The following is a 21,754-nucleotide window of genomic DNA, read 5'->3' as shown; positions in this document are numbered from 1 at the left end:
CCATAATTAATATGCACGCAGAGTACCATCAGCTCAGGGCTCACACAATTAGCTGAGCTCCCTCCCCTGCAGCTGCACAAAGCCACCCACACACCCAAGGAAAACCAGCCTTCATACCTGTTCTTTAGGTGACTCCTAAATCCCCCCAGACTTTCACACTCTCACTGTTACCACTTTTTGTAAAAGCTTAAAATTTACCTTTTGGATAGGCCTTGGTCAGGATTTGTTGAACATCAGCGTAAAGTTGCAGTCATAATAATTTAAGTTTTCCCTGCGGCCACAGCTGCAGGAACGTGGCGTTTACCCCAGCCCTGAGCTGCGATTCTCTCTTGTATATAAAAGTGTCAAGTGACCCGATTCTGCCTCCGCTGAGCCTGGTTCTTTGCGTGCTGCGAGTCCTTCGCTTCCAGGCCAACACTGTTCTCGCCTGGCATTTGGGACACAGCCCTGCTACAAAGCAGATGGAGTTGGTTTGATTCGGATGAAAGGCTCCAAACCCCCACACCTGAAGTGAACAACTCGCACCGACCACAGCAGTGTTTAACACAATCTGTTACACTGTTTAAAAACAAGCTAAAGTCAGCTGAGGTTTCACTGCAATATTTTATTTGGGAATTTACATATACACAGGATAAAGTAGACCGCAGAAGTCTGACTTCTTGCTCACGCTGATGAATTTAAGCAGTTGTGTTCTACTGAAGATGAGAAAAGAAATCTGACCCACCCACTTCTTATGCCTAGATTAAAATGTCAAAAGCTAGCTGGGAAGGGGTACCAGGATTACACAGGAACAAAAAAAATATGAAAAAAGTATAAATTAGGATGTCATAGTCATTTTAAAAGTGTAAGAAAACTTGCAGTGGGCTCTCAGCCCTTGATAAGTTAACTCTCAGTTAGATCGTTAAAAGTTAAATACATCAATACCACATATTAGACAGAAAAGCCACTCTGAAGTGCAAGTTTCACATTCCAAACAGCTTGCCCCCACACTGTGCGAGAATCCTGCTTGCTCACGGGGGGAGGGAGAGGGGTCTTCAAAATGACTTTGGTTCCAATGAGGGTTGGCGAGCCAAGCACAGCGAGGCCTCAGCTCCGGAGAACTCCACTCAAGGGAAGAGGTAGCAAGGCTTGCTTGCCCCTGGGCTTGGGTTAAAATCCAGTTCCTCAGCACCAAACAAGGCTTCCACCCCTCTGCTAACCAAAACCCCTACTAATACTAGAGTTTAAGTGATTCTTAAAAGGCCTGACATTCCAGGCAGTATTAAGGACAGATTTCCCAAGTTCCTCAGTCACATCTCTGCCAAGATACCCAGCAGGACACTAAGTGCTACCCAGAAGCATTAGTGGAGGTTTGTGCAAGGAGGGGGTCCACCCCAGAAGTGTGCATTGACTGTGCTAAATACAGGGGAGCTCATGTTCTGACCACTGAGGTTTCACCGTGTCTGACAGTGAAAAGGCAGAGATGGGTCTCAGTTATGGAAAGAGGTTCAGGCTGGGTGGCCAGCCAGAAAGAAAAACCCTGAATGTCTCATGGAGCAGTTTTGAAGAACAGAACAGAAGGCAAAAACGGTCACAACGCAAGGGATCATTTCCACATCTGAGTGCTGAGGGACTGATTGCTTCCCTGGGCACCTCCTCCACCCATTGACTGTCCATAGCCCATCATGCCATTAGCTCCATAGAAGTTCATCCCAGCCATCTGCTGGGTCATCTGCAAAGGGGAGAGGAGAGAAGTCAAGGCTACATCAAGGAGGCTGCCAGCCCACAGCAGTTAAAGGCAAAACTCTTGCTCCCCAACATATTACAGGCTTAAGCAAGTTCTTCTAAAGAGTTACAGTGAACAGAAGTCACTGGCTTCCCAGGCATACACCCGTCTAGCAAGCTGAGGAAGTTTTCATTTTAGCTGATGTTGCACTGATTTTTGTTCTCCACCGAGCACTGAGACCTCTGCACAAGTTACTCCTCTGTGATCCCTCGGTTCACCTGCAGTATCAGCAGACCTCACCCAACCCCAGGAGCCAGGCTACGACAGCACTGAAGCCTTCAGGTAATGAGCTAGGTTTAACGGCACATGCCTCCTCCCCTGCCCTCCATCCAGCTGTGGGTCAGCAGCAGATCACCCCTCACCTGAGCAATGTTCCACTGAAGCTGCTGCGCTGGCTGCACACCGTAGACAGGCTGGGGAACCGCTGCCATACCAGCTACGTAGCCGGCCTGCTGCGCGGCCATCATCCCATTAGGGACACCGATGACCGCGGCCTGCACGTTACCCACGTATCCAGCTGGAATGGCCATGGGGGTCACCATCCCTGTGGCTCCAGGCTGGGCCATCATTCCCACCGAGGGTGCCATCATGCCTCCCATCATGCTGCTGGAGGGGGCTACTCCTGGGAAGCCAGTATATGCCGCTGCAGGATATGCCATCTGAGCTGGGGCCATGAACATTGCTCCTAGAAAAAGGCAGGGAAGCAACAAAGGGAAGAACTGCTGCCGTTGTTATCAGGGGCTGAAATGCCAACCTTCAAATCCGAGACTATCACAACATTCACTTGGCCATGACACCCAGACTAAGCTGCTCAGTATGCTACTCACCAGTTCTCAAGAAGGACCACCTACATTCCCACATCTTTGCTTGTCAGCTATCGGGACACCCCACGCACTCTGAATTAGTGTGCTGCCGTTCAACAGCTCTATTCTGAGATCTGTTACCTTGCGCAGGCAGCTGAGGTGTTTGAGAGCCGTACAAGGAGAGGATAGAGTCTTTAGAGAGCTGCTTCTTTGCCACTTCCTCCCCTTTGCCTCCTGGCTCAGGGAAGAGATTCAGGTTTTCGGGAACAGAACCAGCACTTCCAGATGTCGGCATAGAGCCACTGACCTGAGACAGAGACAGCACAAGGGCAGGAGCTGCACTCAGCACCAAGGGAAGACACAGATCAGCGTCGCATTGCAGCATCTACCTCAGCTTTGTCAACACTTACCTTCCTGGAGTCAGAGTTTGATCCCACCGATGCGAAAAGATCAAGATCCTTCTCTAAGCTGCTGGGCCTGCCGTTTGTAACGGCGGCCGTCACGGGAGCATCTGGGGAGACAAAGCTGTGACGGACGGTCCCGCTGAGGGGCAGCCACTGAAGCACTTTGCACATACACCACTCAATCCAGCGACCCGACCTGTAACCTCCGTTAGCCAACACGTGTTGCCAGCTCTTCGCTCGTCCTGGTGCTGAGGAGGAACTGGCTCAGGAGCAAGTGCCCTGCACCGTATCTGTCCTACTAACCTCAGAGCAGCCAGGAGCCACGCTGTCTGGAGCCCACTACGGCTGCTCCTGTAATACTACAGGCACCACCACGGCACCAGCATAAAGGAAAACATAAGGAAAACTGTTTCTGCTGCAGTGCCGAGCACTGGGCTTGAGTTGCACTGGAGCAGTTTAAGCAAAACACTCTGGTATTCCCATCACCTATTCTTCACCTGACATGGAAAGTAAAGTACTAAAAGCTCACCAAATTCCCCAGATGGTCTATAGGGTCATTGTAGCAAGTGCAATAAGGCTGGAAAGGCTCTTACCAAGTCCTAGCAAGTCCATTACTGGCTCAGCAGATTTAGGAGAACTTTTTCTAGACTGCTGTGTTTCTTCTTTCTTTTGAGGCTAGGGAAAAAGAACACCAGAAATCTTGTTCAAATTTTGGTTTTACTCTGATACATTAGAGGCTCTAATGAGAGATTAACCCTTAAAATTCTTTTTTTCCCAGTGGACATAAGCGCTTCCAAAGCAAACCATTTCAGAGCAAGTATTACATGGTTGTTTTATTGTCCCGTTATGTTGCAACCCACTGTCAAATTCAAGCATGCTCTGAACTAGGAAAGAAATAACTGCTCAAGCTGGAAAGCTAAGCAGGGAGTAGCTGGATTCCAATCTGCTCTGCACTGCGAGGCAGAACACGTCTGCTTAGTATCTGGGTGAGCAGAGGAAAACAAGCTACTACCATTAGTGTGACTCAATGCACCCCCTGCTATGACTGAGGCCAGAAAAAATGCTTCCATATCAAGCTGGGTTACCTCTGTTCTGCTTGAGAGAAATCTTTACAATTGATCCATGATCATGCCTTCTGCTCTTACCATTTTCACCTTCTCAAAGATGATAGGTTCCAGTTTTCTTTCTGATACTGGCTCATTATTCCTTTTCCATTTGTCATCCTTTTCTTTCTGTAAGGAAAAACACACTGACATGAGGGTCAAAACACATGTCACCATATCAAAAGTTCACACAGCTTTACATGATGTTGTTACTAATCTAAAAAGCCTCAAAGATAGAGCTGAAGGCCTATATTTGAAGCTAGTCCAACTCCCTGCTCAGAGCAGAACAAGATGGCCTTCAAAGGTCCCCGCCAATTTAAATTCTTTCTACAGAATGACTGAATGCAATCAGCCTTGGAGAAGAGATTAGTCACTAATACAGGAAATGTTTTCATAGAGTCACTGCTTACTCATAAGACAGACATACACTTATATCTTAACATGTATTCAAGCTTCTGTAGAGGTGATTAGAAACTGACCCTAAATGCACTGATGTCAATACTTCGGTCCATGTATTTCTTCTTTTCATATTTATCCCGAATGAAGCTCTCCACAGCTCTGCAAGCAGCTTGTTAAAGACAAATGATTCAAGAATAGAAGACTTACGTAGTATTATTTGACATGTGGATACAAAGTACAGGATGTAACTAAACTAACGACTGTTTAAAGAGCATTTCCAGCAGTAACTTTCTTAAAATAATTCAGTGTTGGATCCAACTACTTTAGCTACTCAATTTTTGCCCTCGGGTTATTCCGAGCCTGACGGTGCTATAAAAGGTACATTAAATCAGGGCTTAAATTCCTAGTCTATTTTCTTCGCTGATGTGTATTTACTTCAACCATCACTTAAGAGCATACATGTCATCAGCACAAATCACACAGTGGTCAGAAATGGATCCTGCGCATACAAAAGCACCTCAGCCACCAGCTTAAGACAAAAAATGATGGCAGAGAGGTGCTCTGATGTTTCTTTAGGCTCACGTCACTATAACCCTGCTGCTCTCAGCATCTAGAAATCCTCCTGTAAGGTAAGAGTTATACCTTAATTTTTCAGAAGTGTTAAACCTTTTTATCTGTCTTTACTGAGAATTCTAAATGCTCAGCACTTTCGAAAGACAACCCTCCTATTTGCCACAGACTCTAAAGTGCATCTCATGCAATAGCTTCAGGTCGTAACATTTGCGTTCCAGTTCTGCACCCTTAGAGCTCAGAGCAATCCTTTCAGCCCACTTCTGCTTCATTCTGTAAGCAAGCAGCCCGTGGGTGAAGCGACGCTGGGAGGGTGCCTAGCTAGGAACTCATTCTCACAGCTGATGCCCAGGCACATGAAGTTAAACCTCCCATGCAAGGAGCGCAGCTACAAAGCGACAAGATGAAAAGACTCCGTGTTTCCCCAGCAGCAGAGGAAGAAAGGATGCTGATCTGTTTGAGGTCGCCTGAAGTTCTCTGGCAGGTAGGCTTCATACAGACGATTTGCTTTTCCATTTCCCATCTCTTGCATGCACTGAAATTCAAAAGAATTCTTGAACCGTTTGCTTCACGGATATTAAAGCTCTTACATGTGCTAGCGGGCCAGGCTACCAAGCAAGAGTGTTAACTAGAAGGCAGGTGTAGACTTCTGAAGTCTGTTCTGTACCTGAAAGCCACTCTTAGGCTTTTGGTGCAAGCCTACTGGCTGGGAATCCCCAATGCAGGGGCTATGATCCCCCCACCCACTACAATTAGCCAATCCTAAGCACCACAGCACAATATTTATTCAACCACAAGATAAATACCACATTAGCATCCTAAAATCACTCTGGTAGTCCAGGATTTGACTTCTGGAAACCTCAAGGAGAGGAGGTGGGGAGCAGCTCCAGACAACAGCGGCCTTTGGCAGTTTTACAGAAGCTTGCAGAGCATTTGTCTTTACCCTCTGATGTTCGCTGACCCTCAAATAATGACATTTTCCCTCCCAATCTAACCTAGCTCGGTATCTTCTTCCTGCTTCCCTTCCCACGTTTGGCCTATTCAGACTTTGGTTACTTCCCCGTTAATGAAGCCCCGCTAACAGACCACCGTTCACATTTCACTCGCGTTACCTGTATCTGTTCTTGTGTCCACTGGTCAAGATTGACAGATTTTACCCTGGATATATGAACTCCGAGGTTCCTGTGGATCCCAGCACATCGAATACAGATGAACACACCGATATTCCAGGATGCCCATCGTGGCCCTGCAAAGAGACACAAGCGTTTTACACCATCAAGTCAACCTGTAGTTGCCCCAAGCAACTGAGAAACTGTACCAAGTGAACTGGGACTGAGGTGTTTGCATTTTCATCCAGATTAGGAATTGGAATCAGACATCAGCAGGATGTTTAAAGGTTGTCTCCCAATCATTATACTTAGAGCTAGTATTTTATAGCCTCCCTCTTCCATTTGGAGAGCTCTACGCAAGACAAACAACTCTAAGAGGAGGAGGGAAGAAAATAGGCATTCAACCACCCAAGACACTATAAACCTCTGATTTCATCTTGCTTAAACCAACATAACGGTCACGTCAATATAAATCTGTGGTCCTGCTCTCGGATAACCTTATTGCAGTGGAATCAGCTCCAGAATATTCACTACCGCTCTAGGAAAAGCAGCATCAAATACTCAGCATTTGACATACGGACTGCATCATCAAATCTTCTGTCAGCCTTGTGCAGGAAGATACAGCTGAGTAAGGAGAACAGCACAAAGCCCAGTGCTTTGGCCACCAAAAATGTAGAGCCAGGGTCAGAACCCCAGATTGTGATCCCAGCCCAAGGCTGATTAACAGTTCACTCCACAGTTTCGACAGCTCTGATCAGATTCACAGTTTGCATGCGGCTTTCAGACAGGCAGGAGAGCCCCAAGGAGCAGAAGGGAGATCATGCCAGGGAAAAAAACCACGAGGGAAAGATTAACAAGCTTAATTTTACTCACTGCAAACAGTTCCTCTGAAGGAAACCCAGCAATGCATTACCCAGGGGACGGCAGAGGTCCACAGGCACTCACAGCCCCCCTCCCAGCCAGGGCCAACAGCCCCTGGCCATCGAAACCCTCAGTCCTGCTGAAGGAATACCAGCTTGGGCAGTAATCCTCTGCAGGGCAAGACAAGCAGGTTTTAAAACAAAATCATCTGGCTAGAACTGTCAGCCAGCCACACAGCTAACGTGGCCAGCTTCCACCGTGGGTTGGCTAGCACTGTCCACGGGTGACTGGCCAGATAGCCACAGCGAAGCCACAGCCTGAACAAAGGACCTGAGAGCCTCCAATAAACTGTGCTAGCCCTTTTTATAGGCATTACTGCAGATGAAGAGTTATTCTGTCTTTTCTTGCCATAGTTAAAATAGCAAGCCTCAAAGTTAATGAGACTGAGGTGGGAGGGGGAAGAGGGGGAAAGTGTAATTTCAAAGCCCTAAAAAAGCAGCACTGTATTTGACTCTCCTGGATATGCTAGCTGGTTGTTAACAGTTTAATTCCTATTCACTGGGAAAGTCTAGAGTATCCTGAGGGATCTGGTGCTGCTAATGCAACTGGTGGCTCACGGTCCCTTCCAGGGCAAGCGCATGCAACCTCTAACTTACTCCACCTAACTTACGTAGTGATTTTTAGAAAGTCTTTATCAAGTCTTCTGTCCTCTCCTGCCATTACTTTCTGCTTTTTCACTAGAAGAGTGACCCTTCAGAACGATACTAATTTAACGAAGCTGATCGAAGTCACTTCCCAGCTTAGGAACAGCTCTTGGCAAAGACCTTAACAGAAGCATAGTCTTGCCTATACCTCAGTTCCTTTATTATACCTACTGAAATCTAGGACTGAATGCATCAAAGCTGGGGCCCATACTTTTAGCAGCACCTAAGTATGCCAGTTACAAAGTAGAGCATGAGAATAAAAGGCTTGTTCAGTGTTACGCCTGTCACACACCAAGGTGAAGCCAGGAACCCTGATCCTTCATTTGATTTATGTGTGGACTTCTCTCCCAGATACACCCTGAAGGCTATAACGTGAGACTGCCAGCAGGATTAAGCATGAGATTCAAGGTTAGATTTAAACTCTAGATATATTTAGCCTTTATAGGACCAGAAGGATTAATAAACAGCTAGATACTACATCAGGGCTGTAGTAATCAGCTCACTGGTTTGTCACATGTGCTAGCTCAAGCCACTGCAACCTCCTACCCCACGATGCCACATAAGAGAATGACTCAGTGGTACAGTCTGTTATACCCACCCTGCTTTAGTGCTACTTCATTCGTGATGCAGGATCTGAAATAGCAAGGGCTGAGTACGGAAATAACAGCTGACCATTGCTGCAACTTGTAGATCCCAGCTCTGGAAGACCCCAGTACTGAAACAGCTTCATTATGTCAGTGAATATTTTAAAAAGAATATGTAGTGTTTCAAAAGTCCTCCTAGCAGCTAGCATTTGGCTTAGTGATAAATAGATATTATACAAGCAAGGGTAGTTCTCTTCACTGATGCTTGTTCCAGCCAGGGTCTGGGCATCCTTGCAGTGCCAATATGTGCCATAAGAAGGGCTTCAGGTCTACAGACCAGAGGAAATGCCAGAAGTTTGGGGATGTGGGGTCATTTTTGTCCAGAGCCAGGAGGAAGATGCGATCCCAGTAGTTCAGTAGTCTGCTCGGACACAGCGGTGACTCTAGAGCCACACAAGCAGGATATCTGGACAGTTCTCCGAAACACTGCACAAAGGCTGCAGCCAGCTCCGCAGTTCCACAGGGCAAGTGAATTTGAACTCTAGCTCTAAGCACCCCATGCTTTGGGATATAACTAGTAATTTCTTTAGCCTACTGACACAGCCCTGTATTCTATGAACACTGATAAAAAAGAGGAACAAGATGCAGCTACACCCCTCGAGAGTGAAAAGCAGCTGCACAAGAGAACCACTTGCCTGGACAGCAGCAAAGCGTTGGCACAGCGAGGGGCAACATCACAGGGCAAGAGCTGAAGAGTCAGTGCTGAGCACAACTGTAGCCTGGCCACAGCGGTGCGAGGTGCGAGGCAAATGAAGTTTGTCCGGTTGAATCGAACTCCAAATAACTTCATGCTCATTAAAATTACCATTTGGTGCCTAGGGCAGTGAGGAACATCACAGTTTCTTCTACTGAAAGCGAGGGTGTCCCAAGCAAGATGGCCTGTCCTAATCCAGCTGCCACCGAGGACGCAGCGGGCCAAAGGCCAGACGTCCCAGTTAGGTTGGGTCAGATGTAACATGCAGAGGCACCAGCCCAAACACACACTCTTATGAGACCTTCACCTTTCCTAGTATCTAATGTCCCCAACCATTAAGCTAAAAATGCCATTTTTACCATTTCATTTCTTATAAAGCACTTAGTTTTGTGGGCAAGGGCAGGATGGGTTTCGATGCAGATGTAAACAAGCCTCCCACTTCCCTCTTTTGAGGCCACAATGAAGGAGCTCGTGCTAGAAATCACACAAGGAAGTGCCCAGTAAAGATCTGGCTGGGGAGAACTCTGTACAGTCATTTCCCCACAGCTTCACATGCCATTTTCAAGGTGACTGACTTGCAGAAAGCCCCAGGTGGTATTTACAGATGAAAGTTCGGTCACATGTTGCAGCTTTTAACTTCCCAAAAACTAAACCGAGCTGCAGACTGAGCACTGACAGAAGGGGCAAAACGCCTTAGTGGAAGTTAAGGGCAAAAGTTTGACAAATTTTTTTCTGTCAGTTCAGTCACTTTAGAGATCAACACAGCAGCGTTTATCAGCGTTACCAGAGCTGCCGTGGAGCTCTATCTTCCCTTGCAGCCTTTGTGCACGCCCTGACACTCACCACTGACTGCTTGCACGAGGGCACGGCACAGGGAGCACTTTACCCTCTGGGTTCAGTGAGTCATGGACACTTATATGCAAAAGGTTTTAGGACAAGGCTAACAAACATTTAGCTTGTTAAACCACTAGAAAGAAACATGAAAGAAGTTGGTCCTCGCATGAATACTCTCGCTAATGTTATAAAAATAGTTCCCTTGAGGCTGGCATCCTCACAGCCTCCAGATGGCTTTAGAGCTTGAGGCCTAAATGAAAACTCACTCCCCATATGCAAAACTGGGAGTTCGCTGCAATGACAACCAGTATCAGACAGGCAAGCCTGATGCTGCAGACACTTTTGTTTCAGCGTTACCACTAATTTTAACATCCATGGTAAGCAAGTTACTTGGCACTAACCTGAGCTGGGCATAGCTTGCTCTGTTTAAGCATCGCATGCCCCTGTGCATCACCTCATATGTGCACAAATTCTTTCTGGAGAATGCCAACCATCTGCAGGTGAACGTGAGATTAAAGAAAATGACAGTTCTGAGTAATAATCAAAACAGATTTAAGAGCCCAGCTACACACTCAATTCTGGCACAATATTAAAGCTAGATCAGCCCACCTTGGGATATATTCCTAGCCTGGCAGTGGTCATAGGAAGATCACGAGTTTAAAAGCATCTACTGCTCACTTTTCATTTTAGAAAGCTGCACTGAACATTTGGGTGCATTCCTAAGCGAGGATGCACCACCACCCAACAGAGACTACAAAGCTATGTGCGAGAAACTCAGCTGCCCAGCCAGTGCTTCCACGAGACAGTTTCACAGCCTGTTTTATATCCCAGCCTGTCAAAATAAACACCACATACCAAGCTGGTCATACCAGCTTCAGTTAGCATCGAAGCCAGAATCATGAATGCCTACAAGGGCTGCCTGAATGATCTGCCCTTACTGAAAAGGCTCCCAATTCCCTTTAAAACCCCAGCACAGCCTGGCTAGTCCACCTCACACCATGTCACTTGCTGAAAGTTCACACCCTTGAGTGTTTTTAAATCAAGGAATCCCAAGGGGATTCATTCCTCACCCTTTATTCCAGCATTAAATTTTGGCTCAAGCTACTCACTCAAGTTTCTTCGGTAATAACCCTCCAGAAGGGATTTAAAAATAAAGCAGAAGTTGGCTGCAAAGCCACTGCTCTTTTGAGAAGAGGGGTCAGGAAAAAATAGATGCTTTCATAGGCAGGAAGGAGAGAGCATCGCTATTCAAAGCCTAATGAAATATTCTTCGTGCAAACAATCATTTGCCTCGCAGGCTCCCAGCCTGTGAGCACTCCAGCAAAAGCCCAGCTGTAACAGGGAAATGTGCCTGCTCAGCCCATTGATCCCAGCTAACACTGCTGCATGTGTTGGACTACGGCGTCGTACAGCCAACCCCTCAGCACTCGCAGGGGAAGTGGATGTGGGAAATTCTCCTTGGAGCCGGATAATCCCTGCGAGATGACATTCACATCCTCTCGTACAAGCCTTCACCAGTACTTGGAAATTTCTCATCGAGTCAAAAGTTGAAAAGCCCTACTTTTTGCAGAGCCAAATGAGGAAATAGCCAAGTATCCAAGAGCTTCCTTTGACTTGTGGTTTCCTTATTCTGGAAAGAGATTGCTTAATGACTTACTGAAATTCATTCTGCTCATAGAAAAGCTATGACAAAGGCTGTCTTACAAAACAACTTCCTCTGCTCTTTACTGTAGATGTCTGTTCTACAGTCAAGTGTTCAGATTAGCGTGGGGAAACAAGGTAAGCTCTGCTAGTGAGTAAAAAGCAGAGTTAAACTCAACTTCAAGACCTCTAGATTATGCTGTTTAGTTATTGACACAGTACTGGCCTGGGCATGCATCCTGACACAGGGTTTGTGGACCTATCTGAAATTTGAGGAGCACTAATACCCGCTGTACCCCCAGATTTTGCACCAGACTAAGCTATTTGTGTAGTTTTCAGGAAGCCATTGGAACCCAGCAAAACAGGGACGCTAAAGCCAAAAAGCTCTGTAGCAAGGGAGTTCGATAAGGATATATGCCTAGTTAAGTAGCTTAGTGGTTCAAAAATTCAACTTTATGCCATCCTTTGTAAGATGAAAGAGCTGTTTTCGGGGTTTTTCTTTGTCTTTTTTATTTCAGTAAAAGATTGCTGCAGTAATTATAGGCTTTAACCACTCTTTGCAGGAAAAGGGAAGAGCCAGAGGCGTCTATGGGGGTTGAGAATATTGCTTCCGACAACAGCTTGGAGCTTTGCCTTAAAAATCTTCTTGGCTGTATTAGCAGCAACCAGTATACTCTCTCCTTCCCCAAACCGTAATGTTGACTACAGGTACCTTACTGGCCAAGTCAGACCAAGTTGACTGGTGCTGGCTCCATTGCCTCTCAGGAACAGACTCTGAATCTTCTAACAGTTCACCAGAAACATGTAACATCTGAGCACCCAGTCACCCTGAAGGCAGCACTGGCTGGGAGTAGCAGTACGCTTGCAGAAGCGGCCTTCAGTGCACATCTTATCAGTGTTACCATCTTGTTCTTTGAAGAAGTGCAGTGATGATACAGACGCAGATGGAGCAAGGTGGAGGAAATTAAAATAGATGCTGTGAACATCTGTGATAGATGCTGTGAAGGGTGGGTCCTTCCTGCTGTTTAAGAAAGTGATGTTTATTACTTCAGTAAATAAACGGAAAGTGACAATTTCAAGCAGATGCTGTAGCAAGAATCCATGCAAGAGGACTGGTTAACATTACCAATACTGATGGCAACACAGCCTCAAGATCTAAAAATCAGTCAAGTTCCACGATCCACATATTTCCTGTGGTCACTAGGTTTGGACCAGAACTACACACTAGTCAGTCCCAGAAGTTGCTAGGCTAAAGGCAGCAGATACCGAGGACTCCAGAATTCCCATGAAACGCAAAAAATTGAGGTAGTAGGTCAACACCATCCCCATGCCCAAATGCCCATGTAAACAGCAGGATGCAAACTCACACTATCACTACTATTTTACACCATCAAAATTCAACTTAGAATTGTTCCACCATAAAATCCCTTGCAAGATGTCTTTAATTCTTCACTGCATGTTAAAAAAAAAATACTTGGACCCTATCTTCCAATCTCATTTGAGTTGTGGAGATAGTAGAAGTCACTAAGTCCTTAAAATAGTTTTGAACAGAGGAAGGAGTCTCAGTTCCTGGGCCACTTTTTGTTTGATTAAGAATCTCCTCAATATCCAGAGCTAGACATGAACTATTTTTCACTATCACAGTTACCAAAAAGGACTTGACATTCATAAGGAAAGGGCATAACCTGGCCAGTAAGGAATGGAATGTTTTGCCAAAAATAGGAGGTAAGCAGTTTAACAAGGCACTGAAGGTCTGATCATAGCACAGGTAAATCCAGCTTCGCAGCCAGAGGAAGCTTTGCTCTAAGACAGTTTCTCTTAAAAGCTCAAACTCTGTCCTAGATTTCTGGGGACACATGAAGTAATCACTATTCTGGATCAACCTGAAGGAGACTGAAGCTATTCTTGATTCTCTAGTTGGTTTTGATAACCTACTTGCATTTTGAAAGATGAATTACCTTTAAACTGCAGAGAAATTTTCTGAAGAGGCTGGCACACAAGTTCCTGAGCGTGTTTGAGATCTTATGTAATTCCTCTGGCAGTTACTATAGGAACAAACTTTTACTAAAGTTGCAGCTATGCTCTGGGAATCACATGGCATTTTTTGACCCTTAAGTTACACCCTCTGCTATACAGCCACTCACCACACAGGCTCTCCATGTCACTGGAGGTCAATAGAGTTGGTACAGAAGAACGATGGTATTAAAGCTGACGTGGTTTGCCAAGATGCCCTCTGCTTGGAGGATTATCTTCGTTACCTATTTCTGGCAGATGTAGAGACATGCATTCAGGGATGTGATTCAGAGCTCTGCGTCTCTTTTCTTAAAGGGTATCTTCCTACAACTCTCCTAAGCACAAACCAATTCCAGGGTAAGTCCCCACTGGAAAGGCTGATGTTTTTTTCCTCACTTTGTGGCTTGAATGGGAAGTCACAACTTAACTTCGAGCAGGTGTGTGTAGGGTCAGGCTCAGGCTAGACAGAGCTGTGTTCCCTCCCTGCCAGAGTCTTCCACCACAGCAGCACCACTCACACTCCAGGTGAGGATCACTAAGGCATAAAGCCAGTCTCACAAACTTAATTTCTGAACATTTACACTCACCTGAAATTAATACTGCTTTATGCAGAAGTCTAGTCTTTTCAGACCTGACTTTAGAAGGGTAGAACAGTTCGAAAGCAGAAGAGAAAATGTAGTGCTCATTAAGATAACTGCAGAATATTGTGACTGCAGCTAAGAATTAAAATGAGTATGCAAGCACATATGCACCCCTCTGGCAAGCTTCCATTACATAAGACTGAGTTTTCTCCTAATACAAGATTTTTCTAAGGCAAGCTGAGAAGCTTTAGTCCTACCGCTTTGGTTTTTGAAGCCCATTGCAGGCAAACAGTATGCATCACTACCCACTGCTCAGTTTTCCCATAATGATCATTTCTTCATCACATGCAGTTGTTCTAGGCAGCTATTTAAAAAGTTACTCTTCATATTGCTTTTGCTGAAAAGGAAATTCAGCTGCGACTCAATAGTCTGCTGATGGAGGAGTTGAGTCACAACAGATTTTTGTTGACTATTAGCAACATGTTTTATATTAATACTAGCTTGGCTGGACTAAACCAACTGTAATAAGCTAACTCCCCCATTCCACTGGAAGTCATCCTTCTTTAACTGCACCTACTCTAACCCTAAGCTTTTCATCCTGCTCTTCCAGCTTCCCATCCAATATTTAACCACCTCTTCACAGATATTTTCAAAGTTCTACCCCTCTTTCAGAAAAGACTGCTCGAGGAATTAGCTCTGCGTTTCTGTTGTGCTCAGCAACAAATAGTTTCCCACCTAAGCACTAAAGTTAGAAGAAGGGGTTGATTTCAGCATGGAGCCCACAGTTCTCACAAGACACAAGGGACAAAGGGAAGAGTCAGACAAACCAGGAGCAGCACAGGGCAACCTGAACTGATGGACAGACACAGCAGTCCTCGCTGGTGCTCCCGGCGGAGGAACCTGCCGTTCCGACGTCAACGAAACTGGATCCAAGGAGCCTGTTGGATAGATAGGACTGGAAGAGCAGAGGGGAAGAGTTTGGGAGGAGGAGAGAATCAAATAGAATTAGCTGTATGTTACAGAAGTTCAGCACAGAGCTTTAGAGTCAGAAATGCAGAGAAGAATCCAGTTAATGTAAGTGTTACTCATCACAAGACATTTCCCATTTACTGGAAGACATCTGAATGCTCCGGTCAAGTCCAACTTGCACAGATTACACCACATCTCTCCCTCACCTACGTTGCAATTTCAGCCTCCAGACTCACTCCGATGTTCAGCAGCGTATCTTCTGACAGATACCTGATACAGTCAGACGGCCCAACAGTCACACTATCTTACACACACGCGAAGCCACAACTGCCCTCAGAAGGCCCTTTGCCATGAGAAACACACTGCTAGAAGAGATCCCACTCACTCATCAACAGCTTCTCTTCAAAGGTGTTTTGTTCAAGCAATTCATGCAGCAACGGCCTTCAAAAAGAGGATTATGACAATTCATAACTCCAGCTTTTAGTAAAGACAGCCACTCTACCACCTTAACCACGCTGGGCAGTCCTGAGGGAGAGCTGCATGACTGCTGGCGGTGCAGTGCTGCTAGGACTCCGTGCTGGATCACGGCTTTTGATCATTGATATTACTATCGTGACAGCATTCAGAGCTGCACGTCAAAACCACCGAGATGAGTAACCTTTGATAGCACTTGCAAGGGGCAATACGCTGTTCTGTTTGTGCCTAACGTGGCCCGGAAGGCTGCCAGTGAGCTCCTGAGCCCTGTTTTGATCAAGTCATGAAGACCACTCTCACATACACATAAGTTTTCAGTCCTAAGCTCCACTGCCAGAAGGCAGTCTAGCCACACTGCTTCGGCACAGGATGTACTACTTACTACCCAGCCACCCACTTTTGATCAGATCACCCAGTTTACCCAGGTACTTTTGACAGAAAGTTTGCAAAGCAAAGAGGAAGAAGCAGGCGAGAGATCTCACCCAACTTCCTCCAATACAAGAGCCTCTAACCACTGCGGTGCTTTTTGTCACAGAAGCAAAAACCATCCTGAGCTCTCTTTCCCAGTTTCCTTGTCCTTTTTTCCTCACCAGCAACTTAGACCCAGGACACTGACAGCAAGGAAGCCATCAGGCTCACACTTCTGCAGTTCTCCTTTCAGGCTCAGCTGTGTAACTCTTACAGAAAAGTTATGCAGAGAAAGCATGTGAAGCCATCACTGTCTCCAATAGCTCGTCGGAAGAAAAGCCTTGGGAAGAGTGACGTGCCCCATGGAAGCTACTTGAATCCCAGACATACGAGGGAAGGAGAATATATTGGAGAAACTAGTTTTCCACCCTTATCACACTTAAAGATGCAAGTCGGACTAGGAATCACTTGTACGCACTGCCTGATGGCAGGACAGTAATAACAAGAAACAGAAGATGACCTTCTCTCCAAGCAATCACTTTGATGAGGGCAGAAGAGATGGAAGATACCCAACTGTTTGCTATACTGGTCCCAGAGTGCCGGGCCCAACATTAGAGAGACGATATTCCTGAAAACTAGACTTCCACCCTAACACTGAGAATTTCTGTAGAGCATGAAATCAAGTGGGTACATACCAGCTCTGCAGCTCACACTAACAGGTACTGTAATCTCATTTAGTTCTGTATATAGAAGTGGAAAAAAAAATACAGTAATGAAACCCAGCAAGTAGCTAGGTCATTGGGAACAGGCATAATGGAAGTGTGGGTGGCATCTGAACAGTCTCTGCCTATGTGTCACACCAGCTCTGAAACGCTCAGATCAAGCAGCGAATCACTACAAAATTCAGTAACTTCAGCATAAAAACAGATGGTCAAAAGTCAGTGGTTTATTGTAAAAGTGTCTTGTAGGTGCTATGTGAGCTGCCAGGTTCTTACTCTGCCTTCAACTTTGTTGAAACTCATGCAAAAATCCTTATGATCTTGAACGTGAGCTGACAAAAGAGGGAGATGGCGTAAGAAACACCACCTGCCACCACCAACCAACCCCCCCAGCATCATTTACTAAGCAACCAGATCTCAGCCCTGACCTTGGCAACCTACTATTGACAAAGCTGTAGACAAGTACATTCTTCATGTATCTCAACTAGCGGAGCCAGACTTGCAATCAGCTAAAAACAGAGCAACAATCAGCTGCACAGAAAAGCTGCTGTTCTTCCAGGTAGCAGTGGAAACATTGAGGGAAGCCATCTGGAGCTAGCAAATACCACGTGGCCTCTCGTTAGCGCAGACTTGCAGAGTTTTAGTTATTAAGAAGCCATGTATCAAATAAAATGCGCTCTTTACTCTGCAGAAGTACACCTGGGGCTCGTTTCCATATGCGGAATGTCACCGTTACTTTCAGCAGCTGGAAGAACATCAGGCCTGCCTTGCCATCGCCACAAACCAGCTCCAGTGCCTTGCTGGGAGACCACCACATCAAGCCCCAGTAACCAAAACGCAGCCCAATATGATGCTTTGGCTGGCACCAACTCCCAGTCGGACACCTGGCTGGAGAGCTTACTGCATATACACCTCCTGTGGCCACAGATGCCGTATGCTGCCCTCAAGAATGAGATTTCACATCCCCATAAACCTCATTAGTATAGCAGATAATTATTTTGCCAGATAACTCAGTACAAGAGAAGCCTACTCGTCATGTCTGATGCAACCTATCTTCCCAGACACAGGCAGCTTCCGGCTTTAGTGGCAACACTGAACTGTACACTTTGACTTTTATGTGTAATTAACTGGAATACTGTGTTTCCAGGAGGTACTACGAACAGGAGAAGCTACAGAACCACATCAAAACACGTAACCTGGAACTGCGATGAGAAGTTGTTTCCATAGTGTGTACGTTACTGTCTCACGCCTCAAAAGACAAGATAAGACAGCTATTTCTGCCCTTGGCACCGGCATTAGGAGCCAAGAGATAAGCGATTTGCGAGGAACATTCTGCTCTCTGCCAACAACACCATCTTCAAACTACATGGTCAACCAAAGCCAGGTGTGAAACATCTCAAAATACACCATCTCCAAGATAAGACAGGTTGCTACAAGGAGGTTATTATGTTTGGGGTTTTTTTTTGAAGCAGGGCTGAAAACAAACCCTAATACCACCATTTTTAATGTTGTTCAGCAGTGCTCTCTGCAGTTTTTAGAGGTTGTACGGAGGTGATTAAGTCTCCCACTTACAGACTGACACAGAAAGACAGCCCCTGCTCAGAGTTCATTTACTGCAGCTACTGGGAAACAAGGCTCAAGTTCAATCTCTGAATCATTATAATAGCTCATTAAAATAGGATTTTAGGTAGGCATGGGCATAATCTTAACTCTTTTGCTACAGGAAAGCAAAGCATTTTACAGTAGCAAACTACAGAAAGGTATCTGCATCACCATGGAACAAGTAACAGTTGTTTTATTAATTTGTTTTGTCCTCTGGAATTCAAACATTTACATCTGACTTCCTCTCTGCCTCCCTCCCACTCCTTTCTAAGAAAGGTAAGGATCACAACATGCCTTGAAACCAATATTAAGTGGAAAAGGAAGCACAGAACAAAAATCTGAAATTCCTTCAGTGGTACGTGGTTCCAGGGCTAGGTTACAATTCCTTCCTTTCCCTGACACGCTGCACTTCCAACTGCTGCTCCTGTCTGATCCTCTGAAGATGATCTGCTGCTCACAGCACAGCTGACTTACAGGATATTACTCCTCAGCTGGAATGCCCTCCAAAATTACGCAACATCAGCTTTCCAGGTTCCTCTTAACACAAGACTTCTCCAGAAGAGCAGTCCCCACACGTGATTGTTTTCAGACTGACATTTCGGACCAAGCCCCAGCGCTGCCGGAAAGCCGATGAGTTGCCATAAGCAGATTTTGGGCAGTTTTCTGTTCAACTCACTTGCCGAAGGAACAAGAGCTGCAGAAGCAGGGTTAGAGGCCCCGGGAGCAGTTTCTCTGACAGGAGCACTGCCAGCACAGCCCTGCTGCAGCACGGCTGCTGCGACTAACAGTGATAAACTCTGCTGAAACCAAATCTGGGTTGTTTTGTTGGTTTTTTTTTTTCCCCTCAAATACCAAGCGCCTGCTCAACCAAAGGGGAAACCACCTGCCGTTCTATGAACCCCCAAACCGCCCAGGTCCCCGCTGCAGCAGCCTTAGGCAGCCCACTGCCCCAGCCCGCGGCAGGAGCTTTCCCATCTGCTCACGGGGAGGCGGGGGTGGCTGGGGCGCGGAACCGTCGCCCCCCAGGGCCCAGCCGGGCCTGGCGCCCCTCCTCCCGCCGCTGCAGCGGCCCCCGGGGAGGGGGGAACGGACACCGGAGGGCCCCGAGAGCTCACGGCCCCGGCAGCAAGCTGCGGGTGGGGAAGAGGGGGGCAGCGCCCCACCACACGCCGGCACTGAGGGGGTGGCAACCGCGCCGGCCCGGGCCCACCGGCCCCACCAGGCCCCGCCGCCCCCTCAACCGGCGCGGCCCGCGGGGAGGCCGCCGGTACCTTTGGCCTGGCAGTCGGCGCAGTACTTGTTCTCCTCCTCCACCAGCAGGCCGGCCAGCACCGCCTGGTAGCGGTCCACGTCGCGGACCGACTTGCCCGTCATGGCGCGGCCGGCGCAGCCCGCCCGCGGGTCACGGCGCCGCCGTCCCGGGCCCCCGCCGCTTCCTGCTTCCGGCCGCGGGGGGCGGGACAACGAGGGGGAGGAGCCAATGAGCGGCAGCGCGCGCGCTTTAAGGCCTTTCCCCCCACCGCCCTCCTCCCCGCCGCTCCCCCTCGGCGCCGATTGGCTACGGCACCGACCAGCGCCCGCGGGAGCCAATCGGAGGAGGCGGGGGCGGGACGGGGGAGGCATGAATGGGCAGGGTCACGTGCCGGGCCGAGCTGGGGGCGTGGGGCTGCTGCGGGGGGGGGGGTGGGAGGGGGCGGGACGGGGGTAGGGGGGCTCGGGGGGGTGGATGAGGGGGTGCTGGGTGGGGGTACAGGGCTGTGGGGGGCTGGCTGGGGGTGCAAGGGCTAGGTGGGGGGGTTCGGGGTGCTGGGGGGGGTACAGGGTTACTGCGTGGGGGCTTGGGGAGGATGGCTGTGGGATGGAGGGGGGCTGTGGGGGACTGGCTGGGGGTTTGGGGAGGCGGGATGTGCTGGCTGGGGTGCAGGGGGGCTGTGGGTTGCAGGGGGCTGGCAGGGGGTTTTGGGGGGCCTAAGCAGAGGGGTGCTCCCAGGAGGAGGCAGAGCAGGGAGGAGGTCCCTGCTCAGCGCCTCCATCCCTGCCTGGGCCAGCCACTGCCCCAGATCTCTGCCCCACAGAGGCACCCGTGGCTCGGGGCCACCCCACGGTTCTCCTGGGGCCCCGGCCTGCAGCAGCCCATGGGGCCAGGGCTGTGCAGGGCCTGGCTCCTCCTAACCCCGTTTCTCACCCTGTCATGGCTCTCTGGGACACGGCTGCGCCCGGTGCCAGGTCACTGCGGGCCCCATCCTCCCGCAGCTCCTCTGGGGAGGTGTGGGGGACCCCAAGGTCAGTAGGGCTGACCCAGCGACACTTACCCCTGGGTCCGTGTGGGGACCACTGGTCAAAGGCAAATGTTCTGGTTGGATCCCACAGTAAAATATTGGGGGAGAAGAAGACTGAGTCTTAAACAAGATGGAGATCATAAAACAAACCCCGGTGTTCCCATGCTGGGGTGCTGGGAGGAGAATCTGAGAAATGGCAATACATGAAAAGCTGCAATCAAATGAGCAGTGGCATCAAAAGGAGAAAAAAATATGTCACTATGTAGTAATCTGAGAAACACTTGAAATTACATAATTCTTCCAAAAGTGACACTCATGTCCCAGAAGGGTGCTGAGCTCGGTGGCGACGTTGGGATGCATCTGCCTTGGGCACAAGCAGAAATATCCCAGCAGCTCCATGAATGGTGAGGATCCAAATTTAGATGCTCTGAAAACAAGGTGCTCTCAGCCTAGAGCCAAAAGGATTTTTGTACCAAAACACCAGGTTTTGGTGTTACCTTGCTGCCGCGGAGGCTTGGAGCGGCTTTTGCTGGCTGTCGGAGGAGTGGGGAGGGCAGGTGCCCATCGGTCTTCCCCGTGCTGGACTGGGACACGGGGAGAAAGACCCGGAGAGGAGATATTAGCCCAGAGCGTGCATCCCCAGTCCCAACTGGTCCGTGTACTGGGATGGCCTCGTGCCCACTGGAGAGGATGCAGACCACTGCTCTGCCATCCCTGACCAGCGCCGGGGTGCAGGCAGCAGCGTGCCCACTCGGGGGGGGGGGTGGGCACTGAGCCCCCCCCAATACCGATGAATCAGTCTGCAGCAGCTCATCACGGAGCCTTCGAGCCCTCGTGAGGAGGAGGAAGAAATCGCCAAGATGAATCATCCCCGTGTTCCCCGGGAGCTGGGGGGCGGCTGCCAGCGAAGGCAGGAGCTGGCTGGGGGGAGCTGGGCACAGGGCGGGGGGGGTGATGAGTGGGCCATCCCTCCCCCCCCCAGATACGGACCTCGTGCCCTGCCAGCGCTGTGGGGTGCAGTTGGGTGACCCCCTGGCACAGCCCCCCCTTCCCCTCCCAGTGCCACACTGGGGCCACAGGGGCATTTCTCAGGGATGCCCCAGGACCCGCAGTGGGGTGGCCGCCCTGCCTGGGGCTGCACGGGGGCTGAAATAGGGTCAGGAATGTCAGAAAACCCC

At 48.4% G+C, this 21,754-nt stretch overlaps 1 protein-coding gene across 3 annotated transcripts; it reads right to left on the bottom strand.

Annotated features, from left to right (window-relative positions):
* Positions 1-584: 584 nt before the first annotated feature.
* On the bottom strand, positions 585-19,751 carry SMAP2 (small ArfGAP2). Of its 3 annotated transcripts, XM_074807207.1 has the most exons (12): positions 19,569-19,678; positions 14,973-15,080; positions 13,676-13,795; positions 6,157-6,290; positions 5,494-5,579; positions 4,555-4,633; positions 4,118-4,204; positions 3,566-3,647; positions 2,979-3,079; positions 2,710-2,875; positions 2,128-2,450; positions 585-1,711 (listed from the first exon to the last, which is right to left on the bottom strand). In XM_074807207.1, the coding sequence occupies exons 3-12, from the start codon at positions 13,689-13,691 to the stop codon at positions 1,586-1,588; spliced, it is 1,200 nt and encodes a 399-aa protein (XP_074663308.1). In that variant the 5' UTR covers positions 13,692-13,795; positions 14,973-15,080; positions 19,569-19,678; the 3' UTR covers positions 585-1,585. The 3 variants fall into 3 exon arrangements, with proteins under 3 accessions (XP_074663308.1, XP_074663309.1, XP_074663307.1); XM_074807208.1 differs by lacking the exons at positions 14,973-15,080; positions 19,569-19,678 and adding an exon at positions 12,244-12,552; XM_074807206.1 differs by lacking the exons at positions 13,676-13,795; positions 14,973-15,080 and having other exon boundaries at positions 19,569-19,751.
* Positions 19,752-21,754: the final 2,003 nt, after the last annotated feature.

Source organism: Strix aluco, chromosome 26 (assembly GCF_031877795.1).
Source record: "Strix aluco isolate bStrAlu1 chromosome 26, bStrAlu1.hap1, whole genome shotgun sequence".
Classification (NCBI taxonomy): domain Eukaryota; kingdom Metazoa; phylum Chordata; class Aves; order Strigiformes; family Strigidae; genus Strix; species Strix aluco.
The sequence above is the reverse complement of the archived record's forward strand: the minus strand, read 5'-3'. Positions and strand labels throughout refer to the sequence as shown.